At 40.8% G+C, this 25,087-nt stretch overlaps 1 protein-coding gene across 2 annotated transcripts; it reads right to left on the reverse strand.

Annotated features, from left to right (window-relative positions):
* Window positions 1–2,038: 2,038 nt before the first annotated feature.
* Window positions 2,039–23,691, reverse strand: THOC1 (THO complex subunit 1). Of its 2 annotated transcripts, XM_074146414.1 has the most exons (22): window positions 23,601–23,684; window positions 22,684–22,757; window positions 22,518–22,578; window positions 21,811–21,877; window positions 20,614–20,732; window positions 19,917–19,965; window positions 19,310–19,405; window positions 18,938–19,020; window positions 18,365–18,438; window positions 17,624–17,732; window positions 16,279–16,410; window positions 15,289–15,389; window positions 13,322–13,388; window positions 13,100–13,150; window positions 12,329–12,399; window positions 11,423–11,446; window positions 10,917–11,012; window positions 9,931–9,996; window positions 6,437–6,520; window positions 6,054–6,201; window positions 4,482–4,560; window positions 2,039–2,479 (listed from the first exon to the last, which is right to left on the reverse strand). In XM_074146414.1, the coding sequence occupies exons 1-22, from the start codon at window positions 23,646–23,648 to the stop codon at window positions 2,184–2,186; spliced, it is 1,995 nt and encodes a 664-aa protein (XP_074002515.1). In that variant the 5' UTR covers window positions 23,649–23,684; the 3' UTR covers window positions 2,039–2,183. The 2 variants fall into 2 exon arrangements, with proteins under 2 accessions (XP_074002515.1, XP_074002514.1); XM_074146413.1 differs by lacking the exon at window positions 11,423–11,446 and having other exon boundaries at window positions 23,601–23,691.
* Between the last annotated feature and the right edge of the window lie 1,396 nt (window positions 23,692–25,087).

Consider the following 25,087-nt stretch of genomic DNA (forward strand, 5'->3'; position numbering starts at 1 on the left):
AGAGCTGTGTGCTAGTGGGAGGCTGCCATAAAAAAAGTACTTCAGTGTTGGGTACAGCCAGAAAAGCACTAGCCCATCAACAGAACTCAGCCACTGTGTAGAGGACCTCCTTTTTAACATGTCCCAGTCCCTCCTGGGAGAGCTGTACCAACACTAGTCCATGTTCCTATGAAGTACCTTCAGTTGTGTCTTCATTAACAGTGGCTGGGTGGTGAGTTTAACTGTGCCTCACCTGTTCAGAAAGGACCCCTCTTTTACCCTCCCTTGGGGACGCTGCCTTCAGCTGTGACCTCCCCAGGATGTTCTTCTGCCTTGCAACTGGTGTTGCTGGTTATTGTGCTGCCACCTTCACCACACACCTTTCCCTGGGAGCACCCCAGAGGCCTAAGGGTGTATTTTAAAGAGTTGCACAATGCTTAAAGGCAAGCGCCAGCCCTTACAGACACACCACTGCCCCACTGGCTCTGGTCCCGTCTGCCCCACAGAGACAGCACAGGCTCCACTGGTTTTAAAGTCTCGTTCTGGCTCATGGTCAGGAGGAGAGACTGAGACTGTGCCTGAGCCTGGTTGCTGCTTCATGGAACTATGTCCTCCCAGCTGTGGCCCTCTGATCAATGTTTCCGCTCCTAAAGCTGCTGTTGACAGGGGAAAAGAGCCTTCTGTTGTGAAGGATTACATGACCCTACACCTATAAAATAATTAGTCTTAATTAGTATTAGTTATATGTATATATATAAAAAGTTAAGCTATATTTCCTTCCCATAAAGTGTTCTGCTTTTTCCTAATGTTGAGACGTTTATTTATCACATCTGACAACTGGGCTGCAAGTTGTCTCACTGGGACAAGATACACTTTAGTAATTAACACATGGGATGCTGAAAACCCTGTAGAAGCCGCAGTTGCTACGTGGGGCTAGAAGCCTCCATTTCTAGTAGAGGTCCTTCACATCAAAGTGACACAAGACTGCGCTGCTGCCCGGTCAGAGAAGGGGATCAAAGCTAAACCAGTTGAGATGGTTCCATTTTGTACCCTTTACCCAACTGCACCTGCAGCAGGAGTACGCTTGTGTCGTTTCCAGCTCCTGTCCATATCTCAGCCCATACCGACTCTCACTGAAGCACCCAACAACCGAATTGCTAATACCCTTAAATCAAAGGGTTGAGGGGGAGCAGGCACAAAGTTCTCATCAACAGCTCTGCAGGAACCCTGAGCTGATAGCAAACCACCCTGGAAATTCACAGGTCGGATTAACTGAAATAATACTCTGCAGAGAAGAGTTCGGTGATACCTAGTTTTCCAAACACTCAGCAATCAAAGATTTCACTGAATGACACAAATTCTACAAGAAATAGCCATGAAGCAAGTTGTAGGTAGCTACACCACCACTAACGTCCCTCACAACAGCTTGTACCCATCGAAACAAGAGCCATATCCCTAAAATGAAACCAATTCACAGTGAACCGGGACAAAAACATTACCTTGTTTATCGTGAGTCAGGAGAGTTCCTACACAGCCAAATCAAGAGACTAAAATTGATAATTACTAATAAAAATGAGCATAGAAAGCCCCTAGATTATTGACTGTCAGTGTCTGGAGAGAACCAGTTCTTGCAGAAGAGCGGACTGACCACAGGGCCCCTCCAAGGACACAGGTTCTTCACTGACAGGGACTATGACTTGGAGCTCCATCACAACCCTATTATTTTCTCAAAGTTGAACCACCTGCAAACAGGTAGGTTTTGTTGGGCTACAGCTCCCCACCACCCCAAGCAATGACTTGGAAGGTCCTTCACACCTGCCCCTGCTCTGAGAAACCACAGAGAGAGCAGGCAGTCGCAGAGACCATCAGACCTCTCTGTCCAAGGGGAGTGACCTGAGCTCCGTCGATGCCAAACCCTCCTCCTGCATCTGCGCAGGGAGCTGCCTTCACCCTCCGTCCTCCCTCTGACCTTCCCGCCAGCCAAGATGAAGCTTCCTATTTCTGGATTGGGATGAGTAATCTTTTTCTCCGAAAATCTGGAGAACCGAAGAACATTATTAAAAAAATGTTATCATTTATTGAACGTAAAATACCTATCAAAAACCTGCTACCTAGCAACAAGAGCAACAATTAACAACAAAAGACAGTCACAATTAACAACAGCTACCACCCAGCCCAAAGGAGGAGCTGGCCTCTGAGCGCAGTTAGCTGCTGCTCTCGGTGTCGTTGGTCAGGCTTTCCGCCAGGTCACTCAGCCCAGCTTTCTGCAGGGCAGCGATCAGATTCTCGGGGCTTGCGTGTGCCCCCTCCTGGTCCTGCCAGGCCACCAGCAGCTGCTTCGCCCTCATCTTCATGTCCTCGCTGTCCAACTCGATCTGCCGGATGTCGGAGTCCTTCATTTCCAAGTAGGGGGCCAAGGCCTTCCACTGCTCCCCGAGCCTGATGGCAAATGACTCGATTTGTTCGCCCGTCATGGCTTTGTCCCGTTGTACCTCTGGACCTGGGAGGGGAAAAAAAGAAAAGAAAAAAGAAAGAATCAGTGAGACAGAGGGAACCATCTCCAGGTCCCGCAAATAAATCTGTCCTGATCCGCCCCGTTTTAAACCTCCTATTTATTCACTAACAGACTGACTTACACCTTTCCTTCAGTTGTTAACACCTACTCAAGAGCTCTGAGAGCAGATGGGTTTCTACAGGTATGTTACCTGCGTTCCAAGAGCAATGTCCCTTATCATCCATGATACAGGACATCTTGGGTTTTATGCTACATTATCTCCTCTTTAAGCGTGAGAGAATTGCTAAAGCCTTAAGTGCACCAGAACTGCCTCTTCCAAATGAAAACAAGGATGTTGACAAGCAGCCTGCAATTTTCAATAGACGAGTCAACTATAATATTAAAATATAGTTTAGTTTAATTGTCTTTTGGACTTATTTTAGTTACTTAGAGTTAGCCCAGGTAAAAAATAGTTTCCTTCCCTTTTACTCAATTACTAAAGCCTCACGTTCCTATCAGCAGCAGGAGTGTGGACAGGACAGTAACTTTAATATGTAGAGGAATTTTCTGTCATTCTGGCATCCAGATAAAAAAAAACCCCAGGGAATACTGTGCCCTGCTGAGAAGCCAAGCGCTGCAGTGATGACACAGATGGGTTTGCACATTTATAGCTTATCATGGTTCACAATCTATGGCTTACCACCCAAGCTTATTTCACACTTTTAAAGAAAAAACCCTAAAGACAGAATTACTTCAGAAATTAATCATATTCTTAATTTTTAATAAACGGCTCGTCCTCATGCCACCTCAAGTTGGCATGGAGTGGAAATTTCAACTCTCTCCTGCACTGATCAGTCACACTCCCTTTATCTGAGCTAAACTCACTACATCCAGGGGAAAGAATGGAAGATCACGAACCACAAAACAACAAAAGCACTGAGATCATTTCCCTTATTTCTAAGCACAAGGGTGCGTAGGGGACCACAGCTCTGCCTTCTTTGCTTTAAGACAAGATTGAAAGAAAAACGTAAATTCAACACCATGAAACCTCAAAGGCTGTTTCAGGCAGCGTTAAGCTGAAGAGGAGAGAACTTCTCCACAGCTGGCAAGGAGACTGTGGAAAAGGTCAGGTGCTGGATGGAAAAGGGCAACAGAAGAGAGATTCACAGAGGCCCACAGGCGGCTTTCTACTAACAGAAAAATCTTCCAACAAAATTGCCAGGGGTACCCAGTGTGAGATTTCCAGGCCCTGCACATCCCATCTGCCCGTGCTGGATCCCAGCTAGCACAGAGATATAACCGGCGAGGGAGAAGGGGCTGCGAGATGAAGGCACAAAGGAGGACGGGAGAAGGCAGTCACAGACACAGGAGACAGGGAAGGACACTCAGGAGCAGGAAATACCAGGGTTACAGGCAAGAAACAAAAATGGAAGGACTGGTTCACGGAGAGGAATGAACAAGAGATGGTATTTGTCAGGAAGGCTGCTCTTCTCACAGAGAAGCTTTTAAGATATTTTAAATGAAGATGAAGTAAAGATCCCAGAGCTGGAATATATTAATTTCTGAAAGTCCCACAACTACCCACCCCAGCAGGGGCTACAGGGAAGCACTAGCCTGTGGCAATTACAGAACAGAAAGAACAGGAAAGCGGGGTGAGGAACTTCAGGCAGGTTTTTACTCAGCAATGCTGCCATTTTAGCTCTAAACACCTACTAACGCTGTGAACATATGCCATGGAGCAGAAAAGGTGGCAGAGGCTTCTAATGAAAGCGCTAATCCAAGTTCAACAAGTTGGGCACTGTGAGCACTGCGGGTCACAAGACTGAGAGGCTGCTACCGGTGTCCTGTGTCCTGAAAGGGCTGCACTTTCTGGTACGAATGTGGGTTCAAGTCAGAAGCACTAGGGTAACCAGGACTGGTGACCCTCAGCAGAAACTATGTTAAAACACAGCTTCTACAATACACATTAAGAGAGAAACTGAAGGGACTGAGAACATGCAAACCTTACTTTCATTGTTTTCCTTTAATAAAGCATCATTATCTTCCTCATCTTCATCTTCGCCTGTTTTTATTTCTTCAGAAGGAGGCTACAATGAGAGAACTAAACATCACTGGATGAATTTTGTGGTTTAAAGAGAAATTTTACAGCTCTGTGATGGCCCCTAGAACGTGTGTTAGAATGGAAAACCTGACATGATCCCATATGAGAGTTAAAAAACCCCTACAGTCTCCCGTATCCAAAACACCTGTAACAAGTGTTCTAATAAAACACAGTATTAACTAAAAAGCCTAATGGAAGTACCCACTGACTTCGCAGGATTCTCTCCTTTTCATAACTACAACTAAGCATTACATCCCTAGCTTTATTACTTCCTTTAAAAAAAAACAAAAAACACACAACTCAAAACCAAAAACAACCAACCAACTTTCTATGACACCACTACCGATGAACATTTTTTTTTTAAATTATTATTCTTTTTCACTAATTTTATTCCTCACTTGGGAATTCCTCAAAGTTTTCTGTACTTTCAAACTTCTTAAAGGTGGCAAACAAATATGCAAACAACAAACTTTTCACTCCCCGATTAAAGCTACTCATCAGCCAAGATGAACAAAAGGCTTCCTCTTTTCCTACGTTTCAATCACAGGCCTTATCTACATATTTGTTTCTTGCCATAACATTTGGCTCATGACAGCAGCACCATCAGGAATATCGCATAAAGTAACAACTTGATATATTAAACAGCTTTCCCCCTCCCAGTATTTTTTTCTAGAATGGCTATTAGCATCTAGTTAACTTCAATGGCTGAACAAACAAAAAAGCTCTATATTACAATCCAACCTTTACACTTCAGTGGTTTCACATTACAGACAAGGAAGGTCTCACGTACAGCAGCCTGGGTTCATATCCGCAATAAATTCCTGGGTTGTGTGCGCACTCAAAGGCTTAGAAAAACGCTCCCTTCCCCAACTCTTAGTCTCTCTTACCATTGTGTATAGAGTGATCTGAAAAACCCCACCGTGGCCTCAAATTTGTACTGTTGAACATGCAAAGGGTTAACACCTTAAATTTACAGCTCCACAAGGTCTATTTTGCTTTACAAATTTAAAAGTCAGGGAGCCGATAGAAAAGCTCTGGTCAATCTTGCTGTAACGATCTGGTAACACTTAGCACAGTATCTTCAGCTGCACACCCTGCCCCTTTTACCGCCACCCCAGTAGCCACAGCTACTGATATTCCTGAGCCATCACACCAGCCTACACCTTCAATAAAAGCTGTTTGCATCACAACACGGAACCCAGGAAGCTGGGTATAAATATATTCCTGCCTACCAAGGGGCCTGCCACAGCTGCTCCTTCACAGAACACAAGGCAGAGCTCAGCACTTGCTTGGTTAGTCAGTGTTATTCAGTTTAGCCTTATTGGGATCTTCATGTATTAGACCAATTTTATTTGTAATTTTACTTTAGTGTACAATGGGTTTTTTTCCCCCCTTTCTGCCTCCCCAAATGGACTGCAGAGAGACAAGCAGGAAGTCAAATGAATTCAGGATTTATTATTATACAATAATATTACTTACAGGCAGCTCCTTGGCTAATTTGATTACCATGTTTTCTAGATATTCAGGTAAACTCTTGAATTGTTGGTTTGTTGGCTGGAAGAAGTGGGGACTTCTGCGTGCTAGAAGTCTCAGTGCTCTCCAGCCATAGTTAGAATTGTTCACGGCCCTGTAATAAAATAAAAGTTTTGTTGGTGACAGTCTGGCATCTCTAAAAGCACAAAAAAAAAAAAAAAGAGATCTGAGGCATTTACTAATTAAAAGTAATTCTGTCCAAACTTAAAATTTGTTGTCCATTACTGCAGTCCTGCACAGGTATTAGTGATGCACAGAACAGTCTGTTTTCTTTAACAATCCAAACATGAAAGAGATCAAAATAAAGTGAAACGCAAAGATTGACATACTTATACTTATTTTCAACCATGTTTTCAGGGTCTGCTTGTTCAATAGCTTCTTCGAAAAATTCCTCCAACGTTGGCATATATTCCCTAAAAAATAAAATACAAGGAGCTTGATACTCCCCACAATCTACTCTAAAATAGCTGGTTTTCAGTTCCTTTATACACATCTCAAGTTCATCCACTGAAGAAAAAAAACAAAAAGAACCCAAACCCAACCTACTCAAATTTAACAACTGCAAATAAGCAAAGAATCTGTTTGATACACGTTGCTATAAAATTACTGCGTAACCTTTGAAGCGTACCAGTAGTTGCTAGCACTGAATATTATATGCATTTAAACCTTCTGCCATATTAAAGGTGACATGAACATCTGTCAACAGCTTCTGGTGAAAAAGGACCATGGGACACAAGACAAGAATTCTGGCAATAAGGAAATGAGACTTTCATAAAAATACTCGTAACAACCGATTGGTTGTGTCAGAAACATGCTGTCACTCACACAGCTCACAAGCACTCAGGAGTCTAAAATGGTTGTTAGCTTTGTGCAACTTGACAGGACAAGAAAAGTAAAACACGGCCTCTTTACCCCTCCCACCCCACCATTTCAGTTTCACCTGCTACCAGAGAAATCTAGACTACTATTACTCCCCCATTTCAATTATTTACAGCCACTAATTTCAGAGGGGAGAAAATATTAGGCAGCTTAATGTTGTACTGAATGATCCCATCTTAGTGGCTCCCTGACTCGCTCAAAAAACATGTTCATTTCACCCCCCATGGTGATGCCTGCACCTTCTGCTGAAGGTACTTCAGTAAAGTACATTCAACCCAGGTCCAAAGTCTACAGGCATCAGGAGACACTGATCTATTTGAAGTGGACCAAAAAGTAACTGAACCCCTGGTCTCAAAGAGATGCAATCAGTGGCATGAAGTCCCGCTGAAGGCCAGTCACTAGTGTATGCCAGGGCTCAATACTGGGGCCAATACTATTTAGCACTTTCATTAGCAACCTACTGATGATGGGACAGAGTGCACCCTCAGCAAGTTTGCAGAAAATGTAAAACCGGGAGGAGTGGCTGACAGAACAGAGGGCGGTGCTGCCATTCAGAGGGACACAGACTGGAAGAATTGGCTGACAGGAACCTCATGAAGTCCAGGAAAGGGAAATGTCCTTCCCCCTGGGGAGGAACAACCCCAGGCACCAGTACAGGCTGGTGACTGACTGGCTGGAGAGCAGCTTTGCAGAAAAGGTCGTGGGGAATAATACCATGAACATAAGCCAGCAATGCACTCTTCTGGCAAAGAAGGCCAGCAGCATCCTGGGCTGCATTAGGAAGAGCCTTGCCAACAGGTCAAGGGAGATGATCCTTCCCTTCTGCTCAGCACTGGCAAGACACATGTGGAGTACTGGGTCCAGTTCTGGGCTCCACAGCAAGAGACATGGGTCCATGCAAAAAGCTGTGCACGGACAGGAACATCCGACATCCAAGGAGAGGCGGAAGGAGCTAGGAGTGCTTACCCTGGAGAAGAGAGGGCTCAGAGGCAGCGAACCCCTGAGAGGGGCAATAAGAAAGAAAGAGTCAGACTTGATGCTACTCAGTGAAAGTACAAGCAGCAGGTGGCACAAATTGAAATACAGGAAACTCCACTTAAGCATCAGAAAAAAAAAAATCCAAAACTTTTCTGTGAGGGAGATCAAACATTGGAACAGGTTGCCCAGGAAGGCTGTGGAACTTCCACTCTTGGACAGACATTCAAAACGTGACTGGAGAAGGTCCACGGCAACTTGCTCTACTTGACCCTGCTTTGAGCAAGGGGGTGGACTAGGTGATCTCTAGAGGTTCCTTCCAACCTCAGCTCTTCTGTGATTTAAAAGACCACATTTGTGGTTGATGGGGACATATTAAAAAGGCGATTGATGCTCCTGCTCTTAGAGCAGCTAGTGGGTGCTTCTGAAAGGTATTCACACCAGTACATAAGGAACCATGACCTGAAAAAATAACAGAAATAACATTCACAATGATGAGGACAGTTTGCTGCTTTGAAGACTACAAGCAAGAAATACAGATCAGAGCTGTAGGTTACTGTGAGCCAAGGCTATCGGTGGTGCAAAGCAAGCTCATAGCGAGCTGTATTTCTCCTACCTAATGTTTGACACAGACACATCTGCTTCTACAAGGAAACCTAGTAATCAGTTGGGGCAGAGGGGGAAGCACATTGGTCTATAAATTCACTTTAGTTTTGTTTTGAAAAATATATTTTGCTCAGGAAAGCTGTGCCCTATGCATGTATACGTGTAGTATTATCACTGACTACTGGAACCAAAGCCATCATCTTGAAAACCCATCTGATTTGAATCCTACTATATCATCCCAAGAACAGCTATACAAAAAGAAGCCAGGTAAGGAAGTATTACCTCATCTGAATGAGGAAACGAGGAACCAAAACAAAGTTACAGTCACTTGACCACATTCAGTCACAAAGTCTATAATAAAACTTGGAATCCAATCCAGATCTCCCAGGATCTTCTCTTTCCTGTTTACCATGGCATACATTTTCTTGGTTTATCTCCATGTGTTTAGTATGAGGGGTTATTTTATTTAAAGAAGTTGCAGCACAATACAGTCATGCACTGGGAATTAAAAGCTTTGCTTCCAAACACAACTCTACCTTTCACCCTTGGCCTAGTAACGGCAAGTATCCTGTCAGAGGCCTTGCTACACACCCCAGCCTCCCAAGAAAGGAGGGCACTTCCTCTGCAGAGCTCTCAACCTCTGGAAAAGCAGTTCCTCCACTCAGGACTTCTGCACAGCCAGCGCCTCTCCCCAGGCACCCAGCCTTTACAGCCACTACTAGCAAAGTTCTCTTCCGAAACTCTCCCATTCCTTTACCAAATTTTTCATACTAGGTAACATGTCTGCACAAAAAGGGATTACGCTATTTTTAACAAACAAAGTTATGTAGCAAAGTACATTTTCAGTATTTCCTACAATTGTGCGAGCAGAAGGGATAACCAATAATTGTATTTTTCTACATCAGCACCACTAGTAGATCCGGTATGCATGAAACAATGCCTGCGAGCCAACTGCCTCTTATCTAGTATTGTTCAAAGCACATACCTGCTTGAAAATCATAGCCAAACAGCATGCTAACTTCATTAGAGACAGATCTGGCAATCTTCCTTTATTATACAAGGTAATTAATTATACAATCACGGCATACAAAACTGGAGCTTCCATCTGGTTTTTAGCTTAGATTTTACTTTCCTAAGCAATGAAAGCTACCGCCACATAAACACTAGTGAAGAAAACTGTAAGGAGATTTCAAGACAAAGATTCATACAACCAACCTCTCACTCAAGACACGCAGTGAAACGGCATGCCATACAAGAACATCTTGCACACTTTCCTTATACCAATTTTCAGTAATTGTAATTTTGTGTGTAAATAAGTGCTGAAAGTTAGCTTTAGACAATGGATGTACCATTTTTTACCTACCTACTCTCAGATTTACAAGCTTCCATGTTATCAGGACACAGATTCCAAAGGCGGGTCAGTTCCTCACTGAAAAGAGAAGCATAAACACGTATCAAACTCCACATTCATCATTCTATCATTCCACGTTGCATCATTCAAAGACAGACACATGAAACAATGCTACAGAAATTCTCACCCCAGAGCCTTTACAATAAAGCATACCATATAAAATTTGCGCTACATACATATTAGGAATTACCAGAAGTGACAGAAATCTTATATGATGTTGCAAATTAGCAAAATTATGTACTAAATTTCTATTATTATCTCTTACTGATCCGTGGTCAGAAACTAATAAACTCTCACATTCCAAACTAGCTAAGGTCAGGCCACTTCGTTTTGATAAATGAAATAGTTTATCACTTTCTTTTTCAGAAGGGACATTTTGCTAAACACTTGGTATAAAGTCTTGAAGCTCAAGGCAAAATTCAAAATTTCCACATCTCGGTTAGGTGAATGGTTACAATGAAAAGACTATAATTTCTCCTAAAGAAAGAAGTGGAAAAATGCAGCCCTTAACACCATACAAAATATGTCACTTTTATTGGAGATGACATATCAAGAAGAATTCTTTGCCCCGAGGATAAAATACCAGTGGGTGTTATTTTAAAATATATCTGTGCCATGGGTGTTAAGTATAAAAATAAAGAGGACAAAAGTATAAAATCTGATCCAACAAGTACAAAATACTGATTTTCAGCCTGTAACTTACAGGCTATTTAAAAGGGATCTACAAGAGATGCCTAGAAGGAAAGGAAGCCTACTGCAAGTTTTAAAAGAATGACATAGCCCTCAGCTGTTCTTTCCGGGCAGTTCCAAAGTGAGGAATTTTGAAAATTACCGACTAGAAAAGCAGTGAGTGACAAAAAAACCACCCAAAAAAACCCCAGATCAACTAACCAACCAAAACCCAGAAACCTTGTAATGAAAAAAAAAATCCAACATACTTCCCCATAAGGATTTTTTTGTTTGGTCCTTTTCCTAAGAAGTCCTCTGGAGCTGGCCTCTTTCTCACCGGCCTCATTGGCTTAGAATCAGGAGGTCTAAAGAAAAAAAAGATACTCTTTAGTATCAAACCAGTAATACAGAACAAAATCAAGCCATTTTGCTTCAGGTGGTGTCAAGTTAAATCATAATGGAAGTATTCAAAAGGACAGGGATTCTAGGAGTGGAAGGAGGCAGGGGGGTAAGTGGAGAGAGAAGGTTAAGTAAGGATAAGGAAAGGGATTTGCCAGACACCAGAATTAGTTCAGTCACAAATTGAAAGGTCCAGAGTCCCAATATAGAAAAAGAAGGAAATCACATGGGTGCCAGCAGCACATACTAAGTATTATCTACCCTGCTGCTGGGATCACCTGCTCTATGATTGCAAGTTCCCTTTCCCCAGGTGCACCTGATTTCATGGGATCAGAGAATGGCGATCCCAGACCACTGAGGTTAGGGTAAGACCTACCCAAGCTGAAACTCTGGCTGAGATCTAAAGGAGGAGACAGAACATTTATAAAAGTCAAATTTCATAATTTTACTTTCCTACCCCCCCCCAATAGTAATTTCTCTCTTCTCACAGCCCCCCCTCCCCTTTTTATTGCAAACAGCTCAAGTCATGAAGAGGTGGCTCCACCTGATCTCCCCATAAAAGAAAATCTGCAAAGAGATAATGACCCAGATGCTCCTCAACACGAAGAGGCTATGGTCTGTGTGCTGAATGGAGAAGGATGGAAGAGGAATGTTTGGTCACCAACTCAAGATAGTCAAAGAGACATATGGAATCTTGTTCAAGTTTTGCCACTAGCTAGTAACTAGTTATAAAGGAAACCTTTCAATGGCAAGAACTGCCAAATTATAATTTCCGTTCAGGTAACTGATCATCGCCAAGCAGCAAACCTAATAAATAAAGTGCGTAAGAGGAGAACTGTTACACTAAACTCCAGGCAGGCTGCTCCTCCAAAGCCATATGGCCAAAGGCTTCATTAAAGGCAATCTGAAGTGGTATATAGTCAGGCACTAACTTCTCCAACCTAGGGTCTGCTGAAGGACGGAGGGGAGACAACTTGCTCCAGTCTCCTCGTCACTGGACCCTTGGTATTAAGGGAACAAAACTTCACCACAAGACAGCGAGGAATGCTCTCCTGACACCCTGCACATTCATAACCACCTCTTCACTGACATAATGAAACCTTATGACTTTTGGCAGAAATCTGAAAGCCTTCTGCACATATAGAAGGGGCATCCAACTATACAAATCTCAAAGTTGTGTGAATCATTAATGTTCATATTCATATACACCATGGGTACATATTCTGAAGTTGAACCATCATTTTGAACAAGCAGCAGCAAACTTCTACTTCATGATAGTTACCTTTCCTTCACAAAGCTTGGGCAGCCCTCATTTTTCCATGAGTTCCAGTTTTCTTCAGTATTTAATATATGCTGGAGAAACATAGTATTGCACATTATTAGGGTTATAATCACCTTCAGAGCTGATCTCAAAGTTTTTAATTGAGCTATTACAATTAAAGGGAAAACTTTGTTACTCTATTTCAGCCACTATTTTGAAGGTCATCAGTATAATCTTAGTCAGCTGGTTTAGTTTATTCAAAAACAGTGTATCTCCTCTCTTCAATAATTGTGGGAAGGGCTTTATTTCTCCTCCTTTAAACAAGGAAACACATGCAGCCAAAGGAAAGGAAAAAAGGAAAGCAAGACAACTTTTTTTTAATTCCACTTCCATCTTATCCCTATGCCTTTGGGCACAGCACTCCTTTATATAAAGGCTTTTTTTTTTTTAATTATATTGTTTACTACATTATATATTATTATAATTAACAATATTATTATAATATATTATTATATTCTTTATTAATTTTTTCAATAACCAATGTCTCTTGTACATACACATGCACATATATGCACATTTCCATTTCTCCTCAGAAGAAAAGCACATTAATGAAAACATGGGAAAAACGTGACTACAAAATAAGAAGACATTATAGGACCTTTTTTATTTTTCAGTGAGATGAAATACAAATTCCCTCAGATGTTACATCTGTGTTCCAAAAGCTAGTTTAAACTGATAGTGCTTTTTTATGCTCTATGTAGACTTTGTTCAGACCAGCACCGAACTACTTACCTCAACCATTTTTGAGAATCTTTCCCCATCTGGAGGATTTTCTGAAAGAAGCTGTGATTGGGAGGGAGAAAAAAAGTTAACTTTTAGCATCACATTTGTCACAGAATACATAGAAAAAAAACCCAAAGAAAGCAGTGGTTACTGCTTCAAAGGTGGTTGATACCATACCACACAATAAATATTTTTACAAGTAATTTTTAGAGAAGTATCTACTGTACCAACCTGGTAAACCGCTTTTGTAGTATCTTCAATCCAAAGAGACTGTTCGTCAGTTAGAACATAGTTCGAACTGGAATTGGAAAAAAAAAAAAAAAAGGAAAAAGTCAACAAAGAAAGAGTCATTAAATCAGCCTGCCTTTTTTTTTCTTTAGTAAATTTGAAGAGGTTACTACACCTCAAAATATTGCTGAGGACACATCCACAACATTTACACTACATACTTTTTGAGAAGTGTTAGAGGGGATCTGATGAAAGTACTATGCATGTGCTCTAGTCCCACGGACTAGCCACCTGGTATTTGTGGAATTAATAGATGCACTTGCGGATTATACTTTTGGGTTTAACTTTATCCAACAGGAAGTCCATTTGCATGATTCAAGGTCACACCTTGATGTTGGACCCAAAGCACAGCAAGTGGGCACAACGAAAAGGCTTCAAAAAAAACCCCCCTCTCCTAACCCCAGCTAAAGCGCTACCGTAGACAAACCATAGTAAAAGAAACAATTAATCTACCAGCTGTATACAGAACACAGAACTTGAATATCTCAAAACACGTACTATATATAAAATAACCTGAAGTCATTAAACAAATTGCTTGGTACATCCAGAATTATAATGAAATCAGTAAGTGGAAGCGAAAAGGAAAGAACATAGAAATAAATACAACACGGACCACTTCATTCCCAAGCAGAGACCGGAACTTTTTAAAACACATTAAAAATCAGATAAGAATCTAGTTTTGGTTTTCACTGGTTCAAGAATCCATTTGAAGCATAACCATTAACATTCTATTTACATGGTTCAAAAGCAATATAACACAAACCAGCTTTTTACAAAGCACTAAGTACCATAAATAGCAAATATAAACATGATTATGGCCAAGTCAATAACATGAGCGACTTTCAGAACTAGCTTCTCTTAGTTAATAGGATATAAAAGAGCTCATCCTTTTTAAGGAAGGGAATAATTAGTATTATTTTACAACCACACCAGGTGTTACGCTACACCATTTATATGTCATACCATCCTTGACAAGCGATAAATGGGTAGTGCTTTTAATGAGCACTTTAATTAATTGTCATTGAAATGACTGACTATGACCTCTACAGGACTGAACTGCAATTCAGAAGACAAGAATTCTAGTCCTTCTCTGCCACCACATTGCCTTGGTAAATAATCTCTAGAATGAGGATAATGATCCTAATCTAGTTTGCAAAGTTCTTTGAGATCTGTTTGTAAAAAGCAGTGTATTGCAGATGAAAGATCACTGCCTTAAATGTTAATCATTATACACACGTGATCAAGGGCACAAGAAATGAACTGAGAGGCAGGGTTATTTTCAGCGTAACATTAGAGTACAGAGTAAGAAAAGATAGGGGTTTGTTCTGTCCCATTAATTTATAAAAGCAATAATCACCACTGTTATTTCTTGCTATTTTAGACAGAAATCTGTAGCACACCAGGAAAAAATAAACCAGCAAACAATGACACATCGTGGAGTCAATATAAATTCAAAACAATGCCACATACAAGTAGCTTGCATGGGTCTAACAACTTGCTGCAGCCAAAGAGAGACTCCTTCCCTCAGATGGCTGGCACTCACCTTAAGCAAGCTTTAGGGGCCTCTACTTCTCTCAGACTCCACTCAACTCACCAGCTTAGCAGAAAAATAGTTCTGCAGAGATGAGTAGACTTTTTTTTGCTGGTTTAATAAACTGGCCAAATTTGAGTAAGTTTAATGAACACTATGGCAAATACAAGGGTGGGCAGAGAATCACACAGAGAGGAGTGGAGAAAGGCAAGAATGCGATCTCCCCTTTCCTGCTGTAAAATAACTTCAGTCACACCCTATATTTACCAATCCAAGGCTCTACAAGTTTCACAAGAACAAGCAGAAAAGGTACAATTTTTTGGTTTATCTCAAAGTTTTTAGCTCCCTGTCTCCAAAACACAACATATTTCCACATTACCTTTTAAATTTGACCTGTCCCTTTAGATACTGAAATAGGATTAGGTACTGCAACAAGATGTGGCGGCGAAAGTTACTGTCACTCAGCTGTAAATCCATCAGCTAAACAAAAAAAAAAAAAAGCCAAACAAAAAAAGAATGAAACATATTTTAAAGACACTAAACATGCATAAGTGAAAAAAAAAAATCTAACAAACAGTTTCAGATAAACTAGATGGGAACTATTTTTATAGTAAGATAAGTCATTACAGAACCTCTATTCAGTATCACTTCTAAGGACAGTGCTCCATAAGGTGCTAGGACTGGTAAACTATTATCTAGGAAAGATGTCATTTAGGAAAGACAGTTATCAAAATTTCTAATGAAATCCATTTTTTTAAAAGCATGAGGAACTGCCTGTAAGAATAAATGGTGTATCCCTACTTTTTTGTTTAACTAGTTTCATGCTGCTGGATTTCATATCATTCACTTTGATGCAAACAAGAATTTGGAAAAAAACAAAAATTTGATTTTTGCAGTAACTTGGAAAGCTTACTCCCTTTTCCTATAATTAAAACCTCTCAAGATGTTTTTAGAAGCAATTTTAAGTAAGAAACAGAAAATATAATTAACAGATCATCAGCCAATTATTGAAAATGTAATTCTAAAGGCAATAAAAAAGCAACATCTTTAAATATTTACTTTCTTTTAACTTCTCTTTCTAAATGTAACAATATATATCAAACACAATAAACAAACATCAGCTTTACTTCAGACTCCTGTCCCGGAAATAAAAGTCTCTGAATCATCAACTAACAAAGAGAACCCACACAACGGGACAGGATACCCAGAGGAGCTGTGGAGTCTCTATCCGTGGAGATATTCAAAACCCAAGTGGACACAGCACTGATCAAGCTGCTCTAGCTGAGAGCCTTGAGCAAGGAGGTTGAAATAGACACAGGTTCCTTCCAAACTAAACTAGGCTGTGATTCTGAGAAAAGAAAGCACATACCTTTTCACTAGTTAGGAACTTTGCAAAATATACGTGTTCTCCTCCTGTCTTCAGTTCTTCCAACTTTTTTCGGGAAGCCTGAGTGTCATCCAATTTGTAACTTTTGAAGACAGCCAAAACCTCTTCCGAGTACTATAAAACAGAGTTATTTACCACATGAAAGTAGTACAAAAACTTCTTAACTGAAGAACTACAGTAGACTTAGTGCAAAGCTAGCAAAATCATTTGTAAACTTGCTATGAGCCAGTCAAAACAAGACCCATTTGCCATTAATATGTAGGGCTTCTCTGAACACCACAAATGACAGTGAAAGTGTTACTTATCATTTCAGAACATCTAATCATTTGGAGTATTTAAAGCATACTAAGAAAAACAATGTTACAGGTTGCAAAGAGGGCACAGCTGCTTTGTTGTTTAGACCTTATGAAAAAGAGGTGATGATAGTGCTATATTCAAACTCAATTTAAGTTGTTCAGAACTTAGCAAAGAAAGGTACGTAAGTGACAGTTAAATTTGAAGTGCTGCTCTTAAAAATCAATTCAGAGCCTTAAAGCTGCAATGAAGAAAAACTCAAAAGTTTCATCTGAAAGGCTTAAGCTTGGCCTTGTTCAGTTTCTCTGAACCACACGTGGGGGGTTTTTTTGTGTTTGTTGTGTTGGGGTTTTTTTGAAAGCTGAGAATATAGACCTCATTAATGAGATTTATGTTAGAATGTCTGAGCAGATGTTACCTCTTATTACCAGAACACAGAGAATGAAGATTGAAAAAAAACCCAAAAGGCTTCTTGCTATTAAATAAACAGTGAGTGGCAAATTGTGATTAAACAGGTAGCTTAGCAACAAATCATCCTCAACATTCATACTAAGAAAAATTGAAATAGCTGGCCAAAGGGGACGTTCAAGTCATTGCTTCTATAAAGAGAATTGTTTCATTAGAAACCTATTATCTTTAGGATCCCACCAGGATTAATATAACTATTCAAAAGTAAGATCTAGGATTAGGTAGAACTATTTTTCTTGTTGGGGAAAAAAAACCCAAACCCACAAATTCTGCTTTTTGCAGCTGATAAATCACAGAAAAGGTACTTCTGACATTGTTGCAAAATATGAAGTCTTTCTGTAATTGATTTACAAAAGTTTTATTAGGGAATTTACTGTACATCTTAATATACTCTGTACCATCAAAGGCTCGCTTTAGAAAACACCAAAATCACTTCCTCATGCGCTATTATTTTTTCAATAGCATTAGTAGCTGAAATGTTCTATGCTTATGCAGTCACTCTTCTGCTTGTGTAAACTGTGATTTTTGCTTAGGCTGAATGGTTGAAAGCATGAACTCAGATTACCTTAAGAAAAGTTTTCCATGAGACCTTCTCATAGCACTGCACAGGATTTCTAAAATAATCTTGAAGCGACCAGAATTTTCTATACAGGTTATAATCTATTGGAATGGAACTGGGGGAGAAAAATAAATATAAGAAACCAATATTGATAGTGATATATTAAATTCGAGTCCACTCAGAAACGTACAATGTCAGTAAATAGCATTATTTTGAAATAGCAAATAGCAAATTTTGAAAGTGAAATGATGAGTCAATAGCAAGCCCTTACAGAAAATCTGTCATTCAGAATTTGTCCCTTAAAGAGTTTTCCAGCCAGTCTATTGTTACCTTCTCACCACAAAAGCAGAAATAATAAGAGAAAGGGATCTTCAGAATTTTTCACTATGTGGGGAATGAAGAGGAGCACAGCTTTTACTCCTAAAAGCATACACAGCATGTACTTAGAATCCCTGAATATGTATTACCAGAACAAGTTTTGTCAAGATAACTGGGAAAATTGTGAAAGAGAGAATAACAGTGGTTCTCAGCCAGGGTATGTAACTTTTTCAAATAATCTATAGATTTCTTTCCTCTTTCAGGCACCTCCACTTACAACCTAGCCATTTCTTAATCTGTGTATCTAATCCTGAAAGGACAGGAGATAAGTAGAATTCTGAGTACAACATTTAAGGGTATTTCCCAAACAGCTCTTTACTTTCACTTTAAAAAAAATTGTTTCAACTTTTAGAATTGCTATAAACTCACCAACTTGTTGGTGCTTCATCATCTCCCATTTCACCTTCCTCTACATCCATTCCTTCTTCTCTCTCCTCGGTGTGCTAATAGGAAAAAATAACACTTATACAAATGCCAGTATAACTTGCATACAGTTTGCATGATGTCCTTTATTTTAAACATTCTATTACCTGTTAGATCACAAAGCTTAAGCTGGTAATTTGAAAGTTCTGTAAAGTATTATTCCAGTAAAATGCACAACTAATTCTTGTCCTAACACCTTACTACACTTTGCAATGGTGGCCTGACTTCTCTTGAAAAAGAGCTGAAGGGACAGCTCTATCCTCCGTACATTGTGGGAAAAACTTAGTATAGTAAGTGACAGCGCTTATCCTTCACAATCTAATCAACCTTCCCCCCTCCCCAAAGTCTACACAATTTAATGTACCAGGTAACATCCCTATTTCCAGAATCACCAGCTTGATCTGAAGAGGGACCATCAAACTGTGAACATACAGTTCTGAACATTATACACAGTAGCGTATTTCTGCACAGTCTTACACATTTCCTGCAGAATGAGGGAAAAATGACAAGAATTTTCACCTTCTGTCCCAGAGTGCTCTCATGTTCATTGGTATTAAAAACAGTGACATTTTCCAGGTTAAACTGACTCTGCAAGTTAAGTCCTGTAAAATACAAAGAGTCAGCCTTAGAAGATGTGACGTTTTTAAGTCCGGTCATTCAGTTGTTTATGAGATGCTGATATTAAATTCTCAGAAACAGCATTCAAAACTTGTGTTTGAAATCACAACACATGAAAGTCACTTACAGTATCAAGTGTAGAGACAAGAATTAAGATAAAAGTCCAAAGTTATTTTCTCCAACTGAATTTGGTCAGCAACCATCATAAACTTAAAAGATTCAGCATATTTAGTCTTTGTTAGATGTTGTGTGATGAAATACAAAAAATCTCACCTGACTTTTCTGAAAGTGGAAATAACCTAGCCAAGAACAGCTGAATTCTTCCACAGAAGACTGTGTTTTGTGACTTAGATAATCTTCTTAGGAGGTCTAAACATTGTAAAAAGTAAAGAATATTAGTATTAATCCCTCTTTCCATTTCTCATGCACTAGAGTTTAAGACTTGCCAATTACAGGACCTACTTAGCTAAAGAAAGGAAGCTAAGATTTGTAAATTTAAATGCTAGTAGCTTCCTTAGATCAGTCATTTTTTCCAAACGCATTCTACCAATTCTCCTAACACCTTCAACAGCAATAAAAAATAAGTTAAAATGAATCCTACTTAAATACAGGCTCTGATATGGGCCTTATCATTGCTGAAGAATAAATATATCTCAGATGTTCTGCTATAACGACCTGCATCGATGAAGAGATTTCCCTAAGGTCAGAATGACTTTTACATTAATCAGCAAGACTCATGAATATCTGCTCAGATGAGTGATCTGTCTTTTAACTTCAGTACTTACTGAACACACTGAATGTAAATCAAAATATAAAACTCACTGTCATTTGCCAAGATAGGGAGTTCTTTAATTCCCTGCCACCCCCCTGAAAAACTCACCATTGCACATTCGTAGTAAGTAATTTTTCCCTGCAGAGTAAAATGTATTCTGAAACGGATTAAAGGTACTTAGATCATTAAGAGAACACAAAACCTTCTTGGGCAGAATTTAAATCAATCACAAGCCATGAGTAAGTATGAGTCCCCCATACTGTTAATTCTAAATTTGAGTTTTCCCTTAAATAAGAGGCAGGTTTCACAAAAAGGCAAAATAAAACAAGCAGTCTCACAAATTCCAAGAAAGCATAAAACAGAATATTTAAATCCAGCCTCCATACAGACAAACTATGTGATAATGAACTGTAAGAGCAGCATCCACCTTTTTTTCCTGGTACACACTAATTTTTACACTCATTGCCTTTACTATTCCATGCATCCTTTATACATAAACGCAGTACACAAGATACAGAGCATTCACAGTACCAGTAACCTGGTAGCAGGAGGAAGAAATTGATAGGCACTTGAATTAATGATAAAGAACAGTTTGTGAATATACATAAATCAAAACTATGATTTCTTTTATTATTGATTCTCTGACCTCTGCTGCTCAGACATTATTAAGCCTCAAAACAAAATGTGCTCAATGCTACTATTTTAACACAAAAAGATACAAAGACAGTTAAAATACATCGGTAAAAATGGTTCAGGTAGACAGAAGCTTTGGCACAGCTATATCACATTTTGGAAAAATACCTACTGATTTCCATGTAGCAACGTTTTTCTCCACAAAAGTGAAAATTTTGTCACACTGATCCAAAGGCAGGCAATCCAGAACATCCCCCAGAAGCACAAAAGGGGTTGAAGCAGTGCAGATACCTATGAGGAACAGGGAATATTTTATTCAGCAAATTTTAACCGAAATGCAATAAAAATGCATGTCAGTTGAGGGACATTATGCCAAAAAGAAGAAAAAAGTTCTCCTGGGTTCCTACAAATCCTAACAAAAAGCTTGACCTAAAACATGGACTTCCATTAAAGCTATTTCTATATATATACATATAGAATCATAGATACGCAGATGAGCTTTACAAGAGCTGTGCACTAACCTAAGACAAATAATAAAGAGTAACTGTTCTAAAAAACCTCAAAGTCTGAAACAATGTTGCATCTCTTAGAAGTCTGAAAGAGCTCACTTGCAGTCTGCAAAACCCCCAGCTAGTTAACACTATACACAGCCATGCAGTTTGACAGTCTTTTCCTCAAGCAAAGCACTACTAAAGCAGAGCTTCAAGTCTCTCTACCCACGCTCTGTAGTTTGGTAGCATCTGCACTCCTCATAATCACAGGTCTTGTTATTATACAGTTCATAAAACACGTATGTAATTGAGTTATATTTACTGAAACAAACAAGCATTTGATGTGCAATGTGAACAAATTAACAAAGGGAAGAGCGGGAAAGTCTCTTCAGAAGAGATTAACATACCGATTTCTGACACAAAAGACAACAGTAGAAACAGATTCAAGTATCTGAAAACCAGCTGTGTACTGACAGGTGAGTACTGGGAGATGAGCATAGATATTCAGGAAAGGTTATTTCTGGCTATGCCAGTGAAACCTACAACTCTGCCTCAGTGGTCTCATCTCTGAAATTATGATGGGAAACTTTCAAACATTTTTACAGTGGTGGACAAAGACAGAAAATAATTAGCATTTTCTGACCATGTATCTTCCTCCACTAAAAAAAAACCAAACCAACAAAAATGTCACACATATAAGCGAATTTAATTATATTTCATTCCTCTCATGAAACATTTCATAACCACTAGCATAAGGGTAACACATTATCAAAGCTAACTGCTGGAGATGACATACAAAAAATGAAGATTTTAAAATCCCCCTAAATGGTCCCTATAACTTATTTATAGGCCAACATATTTGAGAGAAAGATGCTCACCTTCTGTGACTCCATTAATAGCAAGAGAAATAATTGCCAGGAGATTTTCACATGGAGCTTTGTTTATCTAAACAAACAAAACAGCGTTAAACTTATCTATTCTGACCTAAATATATCGAACAAAACTAAAATTCTTGTTTCTGAGTAGGCATGTATTTAATCAGAATTGTCAGTTAACTAGATGAAGTTCTTATTGAGTGAGCAATGTTTCTTGATTGCCTCCAGCTATTAAAGACCCTACAACACCTACTGTGTAGAGTCATTTACCTCTGAAAATTAATATCCCACATTCAGCCTTCACTCAAAATCATTATACATTTCATCATTCTTTTCAGCTAACAGGCAGTTTTGTTACATGCTAATAACAGATAACCCACTCCACCCTTAAAGTACAGTTGTAGAATAATGTGCATTTATGAACTACAATTTTAAGACATAGCAGGCTTTGCATAAGCATTCCAAAGAACTGCTGGAAAAGGCTAAGTCAACACCTCTTGCTATAGTCTGCTATCTGTAAAATACTGCCATTCTGTCCTTCTTTAATCATCTATATTCAATCTTAATTAGGTAACTTTGACATAATTCAGGTTTTTAATGAACAGTATTTATTTATATTATAGTAAGTTGCTGTTAAATTAATACATTCACCTGCAAATAGAAATGTGAGTTTTATCAAGAGATAAGCTGTAGCATCTTGAAATACTTACTATTTCTTCTTCTACAATAACTCGAAAAGCTTGATCCAAGGTACATTTCTTTTCATTTTCACTGCAAATGCAAACATTCCACATCAGGTAATAAGAATTATTTAGGACAAGATTACTAAAAGTTATTTGAATAGACACCTTTTAAAATCAAGTGGCATTTATTTACCTCCCAGGAATCTGGTTAAATGCGTTCAACAATGGCTTGATACTTTTGTTAATCAGAGCATCTCTGGTGGACGTCTACCAAAATGTAAAGAAAGAAAAGTTACAAAACCAGAAGGACCTCCTCCTTCCTCTAGCCAACAGTGGATGGAAACACTACAGAATCTATTTGCCACACACCATGCATCAATTTACAAAAAGAACTTTCTAACAGGTAGTGGTCTACTAGGTCATGTGCCTAGCAAATTAGGCACATAACCTAGTAGAGCACCACGTTTCAAATCTGGGCTAACAGTGTGGTAAAAATATTATCTCTAAGTGAAATACGAAGGAATACACTGTTGCTGCATCTACAACAGTCTCAAGTCCCAGGCACACAACTTCACCTGCCCCACAGCTATCCTGTAACAAACATGAATCTAATGGAGCAAGTGCCTGACCACTTCTGCGCAAACCCCATCCCCTTGTCCGACAAACTGAGCTGCAAACGGCTGGACCCGGATGCCGGGGTGCACATCCCAGCCCCATCTGCTCTGGCAACGCAAAAGCACCATTCGGCAGAGGCGCAAAAGAGATACGCGCGATAATCTGCGGACGTTACGCCATAACTTAATTTCATTTTATTTTACGTTAATTTCAGTCAAAACCAAACAGCAGCTCCTCCCTTGGGCGGGCCTGGCTGAGCCGGTACGAAGCCCTGTCCCCAAACTTAAACCGCTTTCTCAGCCGCGCTGCATGCTCGTTAAAGGAGAGCCTGGGTCCCTCCTCAGGGGGAGGCTGTGGGCCCAGGGGCGGCCCCGGACGGCGGCTCAGGCGGAAGAGGGGCGGACGTCGCGCTGAGGCAGCCTCCTGCCCGCCGGGCCCCTCCCCTCCGAGCGGTCCCGAGGAAGAGGAGCCCCCCCCGACCCCGGTCGAGCTCACCGTAAAGCGGATCCGGGCCTCAGGCAGGCTGAAGAGCGGCGGCGACATCGCTCCAACCGACCGACGCTCAGCGACGCGCACCGATGACGCCATACTCCGCGCGTACTTCCTGGAGACGCCCCACCCACTTCGGAGCCGGAGCCTCGCTTTCGCCTCCCGCCTGTGGCGGGGCGCATGCGCGGCGGCGTCCCTGGGGCGTGGCGGGGTGGTGCTGCGCTGCGGGGAAGGCGGGAGTCGGGGGGGCGGGAACGGGAACGGGGAGGGGGCGTTCGTAGCGTTCGGGGATGGGATGTTGTCAAAGCGGAAATGGCTTTACAAGGTTAAAGTCATTTTTAATGACTTTAAAGCGCGGGGGTGGCAGGTGCAAGGGGTGGTTCCTTCTGACAGCCGCCGGCCAGAGACACGGTCTGCCACCATCTACCACCAAGTATCGCAGAAGGGAGAAAAATTGGTTAAAATCACATTCGGAGGTTGAACAATATCCTACGGATACCTCCTTCCGAGTCGCTGGTAGTGGGCGTTTCATTGTCGCTTCACCGGTAAATGTCTGAAATAGCTCTGCAAAAATAAACAAAATGTGTGTTGTGAGTTTTTTATCTTTTCGTACGGCTCAGCTCCTTTAAAGGCCACATCTTCTCGCTGTAGCCCAAACAATGGCGGCTCTGAGGCCTGGCTGTTGACAGTCTGTTTCCAGGCTTGGGATGCCCGGTCTCCCACTCCCGTGTGCGGGCACGCAGCTGTGAGTTGGGAACCCTTGCCCTCTCATGTTCCTCCGGAAAACCCTCGCAAATGTATTCCCCGTCAGCCTTCTTTCTCCTAGGACTCTCAATCACGGCATCACGGAATTGTCAGAGTTGGAAGGGACCTCTAGAGATCATCTAGTCCAACTCCCCTGCTGAAGCAGGATTGCCTAGAGCACATTACTCTGGACTGCATCCAGGCGGGTCTTGAAAATCTCCAGAGAAGGGCACTCCATGACCTCCCTGGGCAGCCTGTTCCAGGGCTCTGTCACCCTCACTGTAAAGAAGTTCTTCCTCATATTTAAATGGAACTTCCTATGTTCCAGCTTGTGCCTGTTGCCCCTCGTCCTATCGCTGGGAACCACTGAAAAGAGTCCGGCTCCATCATCCTTCAACCAACCCTTTAGGTACTTGTAAACATAGATAAGGTCTCCCCTCAGCCTTCTCTTCTCCAGGCTAAAGATCCCCAGCTCTTTGAGCCTTTCCTCGTAAAGGAGATGCTCCAATCCCTTAATCATCTTTGTTGCCCTACGTTGGACTCTCTCCAGTAGTTCCCTGTCTCTCTTGAACTGGGGAGCCCAGAACCGGACACAGTATTCCAGTTGTGGCCTCACCAGTGCAGAGCAGAGGGGGAGAATGACCTCCCTCGACTTACTGGCCACACTCTTCCCTATGCAGCCCAGGATCCCATTGGCCCTCTTGGCAACAAGGGCACATTGCTGGCTCATGGATAGTTTACTATCCACC

Source organism: Numenius arquata, chromosome 4, assembly GCF_964106895.1.
Source record: "Numenius arquata chromosome 4, bNumArq3.hap1.1, whole genome shotgun sequence".
NCBI classification, from domain to species: domain Eukaryota; kingdom Metazoa; phylum Chordata; class Aves; order Charadriiformes; family Scolopacidae; genus Numenius; species Numenius arquata.